Source organism: Cetorhinus maximus, chromosome 15 (genome assembly GCF_964194155.1).
Source record: "Cetorhinus maximus chromosome 15, sCetMax3.hap1.1, whole genome shotgun sequence".
In the NCBI taxonomy this organism is placed as follows: domain Eukaryota; kingdom Metazoa; phylum Chordata; class Chondrichthyes; order Lamniformes; family Cetorhinidae; genus Cetorhinus; species Cetorhinus maximus.
Window position 1 is genome coordinate 17,706,773 of NC_135893.1, and position 13,714 is coordinate 17,720,486.

Sequence of the window (13,714 nt, forward strand, 5' to 3'; positions counted from 1 at the left end):
ATGCCACAAAGATCGATGAGGGAAGTAAATTGTGAGGAGGACAAAAAAAGAGGCTGCGAAGGGACATGGATAGGTTAAGCGAATGGGCAAACAATTGGCAGGTGGAATATAATGTGGGAAAATGTGAACTCATACACTTTGGCAGGAAGAATAGGAAAGCAGCATGCTATTTAAATGGGGAGAGATTGCAAAACTCTGTGGTTTAGGGGGATCTGGGATTCTTAATACATGAATCACAATAAGTTAGTATGCAGGTACAGCAAGTGTACAGGAAGGCAAATGGGATATTGTTGTTTATTGCAAGGGGAATGAAATATAAAGATAGGGAATTTTTTCTCAGTTGTATAGGGCATCTGGAGTGCTGTGTACAGTTTTGATCTCCTTACTTGACCAAGGACATAATAGCAGTTCAGAGAAGGTTCACTCAGCTGATCACTTGGATGAAGGGGTTATCTTACAAGGAAAGAGCTGGGCCAGTATCCATTGGAGTTTAGAAGATTGAGATGTGATCTTATTGAAACATATAAGATCCTGGGAGGCATTGACAGGGTGAATGCTGAGAGGGTGTTTCCTCTTGTGGGAGAGATGCGAACAAGTGGACACAGTTTAAAAATAAGGGGTCTCCCATTTAAGACAGAGATGAGAAGAAATTTTTTCTCTCCGAGGATCTTTGGTCTGTGGAACTCGATTCTCCGGGGAGCAGTGGAGGCAGGGTCAATGAATATTTTTAAGGCTGAGTGAGACTGACTCCCTTGTCAATCAAGAATCTATAGGAGTATAGGGGGTAGACAGGAAAATAGAGTTGAGGCCACAATCAGATCACAATGTGAGACTGAATCTACTGCCTTGTTGGGCCTGATTTGGAAACCTCTATCAATTTGTCCCACCCACATTACTGTACTGAATAATTGAGGATGATTCAGTATTAAACCGCCCTTGGTTAATGACTTGTTGGTATCGATTTTGTATATTGTTACTCCAGTAGATGGTGCACTATTAAGGTCATCCTTGTCGCTGTACATAATGATGTAAATGCCCAGGATAGTTGTGCTATCACTGAGTTTACAATCAGGATTACACCTATTACCACAATGTTGGAGCAGGATTTGTATTTGTCCTCTGACAGGAGGCTGTTACCGACAGAAACTACAATGGTAGACTTCAGTCTGCCTTTGCAAGGTGGAATATCCACCTTCATATCCACCTTTGCAAGCTTAAGTGTAATTCACTCTGAAAATCACCCAAACCAATGGACTGAGGTAATTGATGGTGAAGTGTTCTCTTGTCTTTGATTCTTTCTCTATTGTTCTAGCTGTTTGTCTGAGCGCAGGTCATTCTTTTCCATGGCTTTTCATTACAAAATAGTTGCTCTTTCCGCACTTGTTGCAGATTTTCCCAATGGGCACAGCTCTCTCTTGTGAAACTTGTGGGGTTTTATTCCCCAGTCCCTGTTCTCTTGCAGGCTTTGGGATTATTTAGCATTGTCCTGAAGCATGTCTCTGTCTCACCTTGGGGCTTGTCTGGCTTTAAGTACTGCACTTACTTTCTGTCCCCTCGTCTCCCCTCTCTTGGAGCTACACCACATGCTTTCAGCCCATGTGACAAACCTCATCCATTTCCAGCAAGGCTGAAGCAGCCTCTCATGAATCCTTCAGTCCAACCACAAGTTGGTCCCAGACCCTCTCTTCTTGCATCAAGTGTGGACCCTTGCCAAGTTTTCACAGTGCTTGTGCAACACTGGCCGTATTTCTCATCAGTACCTTGCATCTCTGGATAGGAAATATTCTCGTGCACAGATTTCTTCCCTGATCACTGTGAGAAGTGGGTGTCGCCACCTGCATTCATTCCTGCTTCCGGTCAAACTCCATTGGAAGGGAGTCATTTTCCCAGGCTAGTTCAAACCCTTCCCACTTTCCTGCAGCGATTGTGGATTTCCAGAGCCGGAGGTGCTGGTAGAATATCTCTCAACATCATCGGGCACACGCTGGAGTTTTCACCAAACTTTGAAAACCGTGCCGACTAGCGAGATGAATCACATCCATCGCTGCCCCATGGCAGGGCCTTGGCTTGTCACAAGGTGGATCAACTTTTATGAAGAGTGTAAAATAACAAATTGACTGATAGTCTTTGCAGGACCTGCAGGTGTCCCACATTTTGCTGCTTTAGCAGATTCTCACACACACACACAGGAGAGAGAGAGAAAGGAATCAAATCTATCCAATCATCTGATGAATCACATGGCAATGGCTCAGACACCATGCCCCTATAATGTACGTGCGCCTGGAAACACCAGATCAGATCACTAGCTGTAGGGGATCAAGGGCAGTATCTCTTTGCCTCTTAGCCCCTAAACCTGCCGTTTGACATTAGTATCACAACTCTCTGAGTCACCCAACGTCAGAACTTTTGAAAACCAAATAGTTGCAGAAGCCACATCCTCTGACAGCCAATAAGACTCATGCGAGAAGGTGAAAATGTTCCACTCGTGTCTCGTGTTTTCTGTTCCATGACTTTCATTGACCAATATGACCATGACTTAGTCAAAGGCAATGATCAAGGATAAAGCTTTGCCCTTTTTACCTCTCCTCAAAGACTAGATTCTGGGGTTTGGGGACTGGATTCTGTGGTTTGGGGACTGGATTCTGGTGTTTGAGGACTGGATTCTGTGGTTTGGGGACTGGATTCTGGGGTTTGGGGACTGGATTCTGGGGTTTGGGGACTGGATTCTGGGGTTTGGGGACTGGATTCTGGGGTTTGGGGACTGGATTCTGGGGGTTGGGGACTGGATTCTGGGGTTTGGGGACTGGATTCTGGTACTTTGCTCTGGGGGCCATTATTTTGGTCTATGAAGCCTGTCTTTACATTCTGATCTCCCCCAGGGGGAGGGAGGGGGAAGTTTATTGTTGACTTATTTGGGAAAATGAACACTCTGCTGGAGAAGGTCTGTGGGGTTTGCTGCTGATTCTCTGGCTGGGGATCAGAAACTGTAATGGCACTGCAGTAAAACATGGGGCTTGACCACACCCTCCACATCACTGCTGTGTGTGACCCCACTCCCCCTGTATCTGCTGCATCGCACCGGGTGCTGCAGTTTTTACCCCGAATCCTCCCAATAGCTGTCTCCAGTTTCTCTTTGCTGGACTGAGTGATTGGCTTTCCCAAGTGCCGTTCCTTTCACAGCATCTCACAGTGGAATATTCTAGATGAAACAAGGATTGACAGGTCTTAGGGGTGCTAAGAATAACAAAACTATCTCTTTCTCCTTTTCCACCAGGTGACTCGATCAGGGATACAATTTGCCGTGACTGCAGACATGGTACATATTCCGACACAGAGGGGGGAGTTTGTAAACCCTGGACAGAGTAAGTTGTTAATCAGAACGGTATCAAGGCTTTGTTTTCAGGGCCAGGGGAAATGCTTAAGGCTTTGGAAGAACAAATAGCTTTTCTGAGGGAGACATTAATGAGCACAACAACAACTTACATTTATATAGCGCCTTTAACATAGTAAAACATCCATAAGAGCAATGATCAAACAACATTTGACACTGGGCCATGCAAAGGAGACATCAGAACAGGGGGAGAGAGAGAGAGTTAGAGGGCTTTATGGAGAAAATTCCAGAGATTAGGGCCCAGGCAGCTGACGGTACAATCACCAACGGTAAAGTGATTAAAATCATGGACGCGCAAGTAGGTGGAATTGGAGGAATGCAGAGACCTTGGATGGCTGTAGGGCTGAGCAGGTTACAGAGATAGGGAGAGGTGAAGCCTGTACGAATTGAGATGGTTGGACCAGTGGGGAAGGTTGGAGGATGGTGGTGGTGGTGGGATTGGAACCAAGCACAAAACAATGTCAGGCTATGGACCAATCAAGGCCATTGTGGATCATTGATTCAATCCATTGTAGTTGAGCCTTAGAGCAATGAGCTTGGGTTTGACCAGGGGTCTATACTGAATTCATTGCTCTCAGACTGGGCATCGGGAAGGGACTCAGCTTCCCTGGGACAGGGAGTGATGCTTCTGTGGGGGTAGGGGGCCGTGGGATGTGATGCCCCCTGTAGGTGAATATCCATATGATGTCTAGGCTCAACATGTACAATGGCCACTTGGGCAGATAGCAGAAGATGCCTGGTGCCCATAACACTTAACCCAGAGAGAGCTATACCTTCAGGAGGGAGGCAATATTGGGAGTAAATTTTTTGCAGAGAGAATTGAAACAGAGAAACCTATTGGCTGGTTGTCTGATGATGCCCTAATGTTCCTCCAGTGTCACCTATTAACTAAGCCTCCTTTACAGTGTTGAATAACCCTTTAAGAGGATGTCAATGGGTAGCTTTACCACATGGCAATGCTCCTTCAAGAGGATGTCAATGGGTAGCTTTACCACATGGCAATGCCCCTTTAAGAAGATGTTAATGGGTAGCTTTACCACATGGCAATGCCCCTTCAAGAGGATGTCAATGGGTAGCTTTACCACATGGCAATGCCCCTTTAAGAGGATGTCCATGGGTGGTGCTATTCATTTGCAAACCAAAAGGCCAGAGCCTGTGCTGCTAATGGAAACTTAAAGGCTCCACTCATAACCACAAGTAGCAACCAAGAGCTTTACAAACCCTTCCTCCATTCTTTAGCGCAGTGAGCAGCTTAAAAAAAAGCTAAAAGCAGCTGAATGAATCATTTTTTATTTTTATATTTAACTTGCTCATTTGCAGTCCTGCAACTGTACAGTCCCAAAATACATATCACAGAATGAAAAATATCATCACACTTTGCTCTCCAGCTGGGGTGCACAGGCAATAATCGAAAACCAGTTTACAAGAGGTTCCACCCACGTATCAGACCAGTCATTGCACAACTTTCCGAAAACACTTCAATGACAAAAAGCTGAATGAATAGGGCTTGTGCAGTTTGTGTGTATAATCTGTTTTTATGTTTATAATACTAGCTGTTTGGCAGAAGGTCTCCAAGTGATGAGGAACGGTTCCCAGACAGAGGACAATAAATGCAGAGTTCCATTGACAACCCCAACGATTCCAACCAGCTCAGTACGACTTATAACCAGAACCCCAAAACAGTCAGTCAAGCCAAGCGAAGGTAGTTCATGTGCACCATTCTTACTATTAACTCTTTTTGAAAGTGAAGAATAACTTGCCTGGAACTTTTTTCAGGGTTGTCAAAGCACAATGGGCCGAATGGCCTCCTTCTCTGCTGTAAGATTCTATGATTCTATTCTAATTTAATCCAGAAATAGAACAACACAAACCTGAGTAATAGTGAGACAGTGCCAGCCAGCCTCTGAAGCAGAGAGACTACAGTACATTTCAGGGGTCATGCTCCATTGCAACCCCACTCAGGCTCAGATAAATGTCCCTGTGGCCCGATCAGTACTAACAGGGGATGGGAGAGCAGTGAACAGCATTCTGCTACCAACTGGCCCCACACATCCTGAGCATCTTGCCCAATAACATGGATGAGAGAGGCTGAGAAACTAACAGCAGCTGACGGTCAATAGCTCAGTCAGGTGGGTGTTTTATGTCAGGAGCACTGAGCTGATCAGCTGTGACATGACAGGAAATCAAGACAGGATCTCTACTCCCCCTCCCCAGTGTTGATGGTGTTAGTCATGTCTAATCCCACTCAGCACATCACAAAAAGACATGCCCAATTCCAACTGAAAAATCTCCAACAACACTCAAGAAGCTTGACATCATCCAGGACAAAAAATCCTGCTTGATTGGCATCCCATCCACCACCTTCAACATTCACTTCCACCACCATAGGTACACAGTGGCAGCAGTGTGTACAGTATACAAGGTGCACTGCAGTAACTCACGAAGGCTTCTTCCTCTACCACCTGGAAGGACAGGGGTAGCAGTTGCACGGGAACACCACCACCTGCAAGTTCACCTGCAAGTCACACACTATCTGACCCGTATAGCTTTTCCATCACTGTCGCTGGGTCAAAAACCTGGAACTCCCTCCCTAACAGCACTGTGGGTGTACCTACACCACAGGGACTGCAGCGGTTCAAGCAGGTGGCTCAACACCACCTTCTCAAGGGCAATTAGAGTCATAGAGGTCTGCAGCACAGAAAAAGGCTCTTCAGCCCATCGAGTCTGTGCCGGTCAAACAAGTACCTAACTATTCTAACCCCATTTTCCAGCACTAGGCCCATAGCCTTGTATGCCATGGCATCACAAGCGCACATCCAAATACTTCTTAAATGTTATGAGGGTTTCTGCCTCTACCACCCTTTCGGGCAGCAAGTTACAGATTCCTACCACCCTCTGAGTGAAAAAATTCTTCCTCACATCCCCTCTAAACCTCCTGCCCCTTACCTTAAATCTATGCCCCCTGGTTATTGATCCCTCCACCAAGGGGAAAATTTCCTTCCTGTTTACCCTATCTATGCCCCTCATAATTCTATACACCTCATTCATGACCCCCTCAATCTCCTCTGCTCCAGGGAAAATAACCCCAGTCTATCCAATCTCTCCTCATGACTAAAACCCTCCAGCCCAGGCAACACCCTGGTAAATCTCCTCTGCACTCTCTCTCGTGCAATCACATCCTTCCTATAATGCGGATTCCAGAACTGCACGCAATACTCTAGCTGTGGCCTAACCAGTGTTTTATACAGTTCCAGCATAACCTCCCTGCTCTTATATTCCATGCCTCGGCTAATAAAGGCAAGTATCCCATATGCCTTCTTAACCACCTTATCTACCTGTCCCGCTACCTTAAGGGACCAGTTGACATGCACACCAAGGTCCCTCTGATCCTCGGTACTTCCCAGGGTCCTACCATTCATCGTGTATTCCTGTGCCTTGTTTGTCCTGCCCAAGTGCATCACCTCACACTTATCCGGATTAAATCCCATTTACCACTGATCAACCCATCTGACCAGCCCGTCTATATCCTCCTGTAATCTAAGGCTATCCTCCTCACTATTTACCACCCCACCAGTTTTTGTGACATCCGCGAACTTACTGACCAACCCTCCTACATTCAAGTCTAAATCGTTTATATATACCACAAACAGCAAGGGACCCAACACTGATCCCTGTGGAACCCCACTGGACACAGGCATCCAGTCACAAAAACACCCCTCGACCATCACCCTCTGTTTCCTGCCACTCAGCCAATCCTGGATCCAATTTGCCAAATTGCCTTGGATCCCATGGGCTCTAACTTTCGTTATCGGTCTCCCATGCGGGACCTTATCAAAAGCCTTGCTGAAGTCCAAGTAGACTACGTCAAATGCATTGCCCTCATCTGCACACCTGGTCACCTCTTCGAAAAATTCAATCAAATTGGTCAGACATGACCTCCCCTTAACAAAACCATGCTGACTGTCCTTGATTCCAGAGTGTAGATTAACTCTGTCCCTCAGAATTGCTTCCAATAGCTTCCCCACCACTGAGGTTAGACTGACTGGCCTGTAGTTCCCTGGTTTATCCCTTCCTCCCTTCTTGAATAACGGTACCACATTGGCTGTCCTCCAGTCCTCTGGCACTTCTCCTATGGCCAGAGAGGTATTGAAAATTATTGCCAGCGCCCCTATTATCTCCTCCCTTGCCTCACTCAACAGCCTGGGATACAATTCATCTGGGACTGGAGATTTATCTACTTATAAGCCTGCCAAACCACTTAGAACCTCCTCCATTTCTATGCTAATTTCTTTAATTATATCACAGTCCTTCTGATTTCCATACCCATGTCGTCCCTCTCACTTGTGAACACCAACACCAAATATTCATTTAGAACCCTACCTACATCTTCCGGCTCCACATACAAATGACCACTATGGTCCTTAATGGGCCCTACTCTTTCCCTAGTTATCCTCTTACTCTTAATGTACTTGTAAAATAACTTTGGATTTTCCTTTATTTTACCTGCCAATGTTTTTTCATGCCCCCTTTTTGCTCTCCTAATTTCCTTTTTAAGTTCCCCCCTACACATTCTATACTCCTCTAGGGCTTCCGCTGTTTTGAACCCTCGGTATCTGCCATAAGCCTCCCTTTTTCTCTTAATCCAATCCTGTATATTCCTCGACATCCAGGGTTCCATGGATTTGTTAGTCCCACCCTTTATCTTGACTGGAATATGTTGACCCTGTACTCCCCCTATTTCCTTCTTGAATGAGTCCCACTGATGTGACGCAGATTTACCCAATTAGGGGTGGGCAATAAATGTTGGCTTAGCCAGTGATGCTCATCACATGAAAGAATAAAAATAGTGGGAGGAAGTGGGGGCCAGCCATTTCCTACTACTTTTTCTGACCTTGAGATAGGTTAAGGAGAGAAGCCAAGGAACTGTCAATCCAGAGAAATACAGAGAGGATACAACACCAAAACAGGCCATTCGGCCCAGCCAACCAGTGCCAGCCTGTACCCTCCACATGAGCAAATCCTGTTGTTTCCCCTGCCCTCTGTTTTAAACCTCTGACATTTAATCTTGGATCTCTGGTCCCTTGTTCTTGCTGGAGTCGGTCAGTTCGGGAGTTAGGATTGAAGAAGCCTTGGTGAGTTACTGCAGTGCACCCACACTGCTGCCATGGTGATGGAGGGAGTGAGTGTTTCAGGTAGTGGATGGGCTGCTGATTGGCTACAATCTGTGTGGTGCCATTCATGGTGAATGTTGGCATCACTGATGACATCAATCTTCTCCTCACCAACTTTCCAACATCTGTTCCTGGGTAGTGACCAGGAGCAGGGGCACAGGCTGAATTCACCACTCTTGTCCAAGGACACAGGGTTCAATCATAACACCTTATCCAACGCCAACTAGCTGTACAAACCAGAGAATGGAACCTGGGACATCTTGCTCAGTCACTGAATGCCTTAACCAGTCCAGCTAAGGGCTGAGTTAATAATTGGTTTGATGAAGTGAGTATTGAAACCATTGAGCCAGCCATTGATTTGGAGGCGGGTGGTACTTATGACAGTCTATTTTACATCAGTGTCTGTTTAAAGAGTCTCTGTGAACTACAACAAACAGAACTCATGACCAAAAACCATAAGCAAAGTTTCCTGATAAAAGCAAGGTCATTTCAGCAGCAAAATGCAATCAGTGGAGACAATACAAATGAGGAGGATAAAATTATTCCCAGTCACTTATAGCAGTGCTGGCTCCTGGTGTGATTGTCAATTATCCAATCACCTCCATTCCTTGTCCATTACTGTTGTCATGGGAGGTGTCAGCTGTGGCTGAGTTCATAGCACCCTCGCCTTTGAATCAGAAGGTTGTAGGTTCATATCCCACTCCCGGAAACCAAGAACTGTGAATGTACTTGAAAGAGTTACATGTGATCTGTTGATAACTCGAAAGAGTTACTGTTGTCATCAACTTGCTAAATAAAATAGAGAGTTGGTGTTGATTACACAAAAATAACTATTTCATTGTCAGTAGAGAAATGGTGATAATTAACAGCTCCACTCTTTTCACTTTCCCTGCTTAGATGAATCACAGATTGAGGGGATTGCTGGGATTTTCGCCATAGTTCTGCTGCTATGTGTCTTCATCCCCTTCGGTTTGTTCACAGTTATACAGAAGATAAAACAGAAACACCTCCCACTGGATGTGGTGAATCATGGTAAGTACATATGCTGCACCTCACGTTCACCCCATCACCAACAGCACCATTACAAGAACCAGCTTATTATACCCAACAGACCTGTGCCTTACTCATAATCACCATATCCCTCAACCCATTAACCTGCCTTCTCACCATATCCCTCAGCCCATTAACCCGCCTTCTCACCATATCCCTCAGCCCATTAACCCGCCTTCTCACCATATCCCTCAGCCCATAACCCGCCTTCTCACCATATCCCTCAGCCCATAACCCGCCTTCTCACCATATCCCACAGCCCATAACCCGCCTTCTCACCATATCCCTCAGCCCATAACCCGCCTTCTCACCATATCCCTCAGCCCATAACCTGCCTTCTCACCATATCCCTCACCACATATCCCATCTTCTCACCATATCCCTCAGCCCATAACCCACCATTTCCCCATATCCCTCAGCCCATAACCCGCCTTCTCACCATATCCCTCAGCCCATAACCTGCCTTCTCACCATATCCCTCACCACATATCCCGTCTTCTCACCATATCTCTCAGCCCATTTACCCGCCTTCTCACCATATCCTTCAGCCCATACCCACCTTCTCACCATATCCCTCAGCCCATAACCCGCCTTCTCACCATATCCCTCAGCCTGTTAAAGTTAATGGGTTTACAACCATGGGTTATTTGTATGACTTCGACTTCCTTTAAAATACAGGATTGTTACAGCAAAAGTTGTGTTCTCAGCTGTCCATGTACGTAGTGTTAAACAAAATAGAAAATAATGCAGATCGGGTGAGAGGAAGAATGGCAGGAGGAGGCTCATGTTGAGTGTAAACTGGCAGAGAGCTGCTGGGCTGAATGATCTGCTTCTGTGTTGTGAAACTCAATGCAAGCAACACCTTGTATTTAACCTGGTAAAACGACCCGAGGTACCTCATCAGACAACATTTGACATTGAGACATATAAGGTGACAGGCGAGCAAACACTTGGACAAAGGGGTGAGTTTTAAAGATCATCTTAAAGGAAGGGAGGAGAGAGATTTAGAGAGGGAATTCCTGAGTTTAGGGCCCAGACAGCTGAAGGCGCAGCCACAATAATGGGACAATGAAACTGGGATTGACAAGAGGCCAAAATTGTTTAAACTGCTCTGGCCCAGAGAAATTTTAGGAAGGAGCTTTTAGCTACTGTAACAAAGTGGAATTGCTTGATTTACAACATTTCTAATGCTTCTCACACTACTGCTTTCTAGAGGATCTTCCGGTTGCCCTGATGACTGCAGTGGATGATCGGTGCAGCTATCATTGTCCTGAAGAGGAGATGGGAGACTGGCAGCTCCGGCAAGAGACCACCCCCAAACCTCCCGAATGAGCCTTGGCCTCCTACAGTCTGAACTTTGAACTGATCACAAGGGCAGCGTTGTGAAATGGGGGAAACAACTTTCAAAGTGATTCATTTCTAGAGTAAAAAGCAAAACAACTGCCCAGAAAGAATTGGAATTGTTTAAAGAACTTGGTCTCTTCCTTTTACAGGTTTTATAAATCTCAAAACAGTCACTCCTGGTTACATTAGGAGTCACAGATGACTGTCCCTTTTTCGTTTCAATTTCTGGAAAGCTCTAACAAGACCTACACTGAATGCCAAAGATCAAGACCTTGCAGCTCTTTCTCTTTCCAATTGAGTTAAGAAACTAGTAGCTGTGTTTAGCATCCAGGAAAGTCCCTCGTTCAAGATAAATGGGAAAGAACTGCGTGTGTGCGTGTGGGGTGGTGGTTGGGGGCGGGGGGGGGGGGGGGGGGGGTGGGGGGGGGGTGGTGGGAGAAGGGGGAAGAGTTCATACTAATTTATTTTTTTAAACAGTGAGTTATGATGATCCAGAAGGATCTGCCTGAAAGGGTGGTGGAGGCAGGTTTAATAGTAACTTTCGAAAACTCTTGAAAATGACAATTGGATAAACACTTGAAAAGAGAACTGTACAGAGCTACGGGGAAAGAGCAAAAGAATGAGACCTAATGGAAAGATCTTTCAAAGAGCTGGCACAGACATCATGGGCAGAATTGGGGGGGGGATGGCAGAGTGGGGGAGGGGTGATTAATATACAGGAAGATAACCTCGCTGAATGGGTGTCTAATTGTCAAAAGAACTTAATATAGACAAGTGTGAGGTGGTACTTTCTGCTGAGGCTCCTGTTCCAGATTGGTATCCAGTGGCCATTTCTGAGCTTGAGCAAGTCTGCGCAGGACTGGGATGGACAAGTTGAATGAGGTGCAGAATGGATAAGCGGCAAAGAGCCTTCCCCCAGCAACTTGCCAACATGTCAGAGCGGGACAGGGGAAAGAGGGCGCTCTCAGTATGAGGTTGAGGCAGAACAGTTTGGTTTAGGAAGGGCATTCCAGAGCTTGGGGCCTAGGCTGCTGAAGGCAGCCTGGTGGTGGAGCAATTAAAATTGGGGATGCTCAAGAGGCCAGAGTTAGATGAGCGCAGGTAGCTTGGAGGGTTGTGTAGCAGGAGGAGCTTGCAGAGGTAAGAGGGGTGGAATAAGTGGAGAAGTGAAATGGGGCATGACAACAGGAAGTGTGGTCTATAAGGGGTAAAGAGAAAAGTAAAACAGAGCAAAGGTGCAAATGAAACGATGGGGCTGGAGCAGCATCGAAAATGCACATACAAATGGACTTTCGGGAAATCTGAAGTCCGAGACCTGGTTACATAAAAACTTACACACGAGAAGCTGATGGGAAATGGATAGGAGGCAATGGGAAGGAATTCAGAGTTAAGGTCTGAGATCCTGTAGTGGGATAACAACGACCTAGATAGATAGGGAGGAGCAGCAACAAACTGTTGACTCCGTTTGAAGACAGGTGTAGCAAGGGAAGTCCAGAAGCTATTCGATGACCTTCCCCTATACACCAAGGACGAATTGGATGCATTGAAGAATGTTACAATTGATTCCCAAATGCAACAATAAAATGTTCCAAAATAGTAACTAGTTAATAGTCAGCCTGTAGGAGTAGAACTTCACTGCACCAACAACCCCAAACATTACAGCTCTTCACAAAACTAGGCCCAGAAGCCAAATAGAAGCTGTGCTTTTTGTAAGTGACTGTCTGTGGGTTCAGAGGGCAAAGGCACTAATCCCTGCTCTGTTCAAATTCCCTGAATGTTTCATTGGCAAAGGCAATTCAGTGCTTAGCTCTGACCCTGTGTATAGCTGAATATAGCTATGGTGTGCAGCTTTCTCTTTCTCTTTAGTGTAATATTTAAACCAGTGAATATTTTTAAATAAACATTTTCTTACAATTCTGCTCCTGTGGTTTTGGCTGTTTTTTGGGGGGTGGTGGGGGAGAAAAAATACAGAAGTATTATGTCAGAGTATAAAATATTGGAGTATTCAGTCCAACAAGTTCCTGCTGGTGTTTATGCTTCACAATAGTCTCCTCCCACCCCTCTTCATTTCACCTCATCAACATCGATTATCATGAGGGAGAAAGGAATGGAAGACTAATTTCCCTTTAAAATAGATCTATGCTAATCCCCTTATAACTACTGCTTGTGATAATGAGCTCCACACTCTGGCTAAAATAGTTTCTCTCTCAATCCCTATCGGATTTCTTGGTGATTTATCTCATTTATGACCCTTAGTTCTGGTCTCCCCCACAAGTGGAAACATCTTCTCTACATCTACCCCAAACTCTTTCATAATCTTGAAGACTTTAATCAGGTTACCCCTCAGTCTTCTCTTTTCTCCACAGCCCTAGTTTGTTCAATCTTTCTTGATAGGCATAATCTATTAACTCTGATATCTTTCTAATAAATCTTCTTTGCAACTTTTCCCTGGACTCTATACCCTTTTTATAAAATTAATTTTACAGTTCTCCATATGTGATCAACCAAGTTCTGCCTTTCAATTTTATCCCTCAAAATTTATCCTAGTGCTTAATTTGCTTTCTTTTAACTAAGTCATGTCGCTGCTTTGTGATGTATATCTGAAACCCTTTTGCTTCTTGAGCCTGTGCAGATACTTATTTTCCCAATGAGTATGTGGCTTCCTTATTCACCCTGCCAAAAAGTACTACCTCACCCTTATCTACACTAAGTTCTTTTGACAGTTAGATGCCCATTCAGTGAGGTTATCTTCCTGTAT

General features: G+C 45.3%; 1 protein-coding gene across 1 annotated transcript in view; it reads left to right on the top strand.

Annotated features, from left to right (window-relative positions):
- Positions 1-11,329, top strand: part of LOC144691173 (tumor necrosis factor receptor superfamily member 9-like) — a 28,336-nt gene extending 17,007 nt beyond the window's left edge. The window contains exons 4-7 of the mRNA XM_078559239.1: positions 3,275-3,362; positions 4,945-5,093; positions 9,460-9,594; positions 10,826-11,329. Of these exons, the coding sequence (XP_078415365.1) occupies positions 3,275-3,362; positions 4,945-5,093; positions 9,460-9,594; positions 10,826-10,944 (491 nt within the window). The 3' untranslated portion in view covers positions 10,945-11,329. The remainder of the gene's footprint in view (positions 1-3,274; positions 3,363-4,944; positions 5,094-9,459; positions 9,595-10,825) is intronic.
- Positions 11,330-13,714: the final 2,385 nt, after the last annotated feature.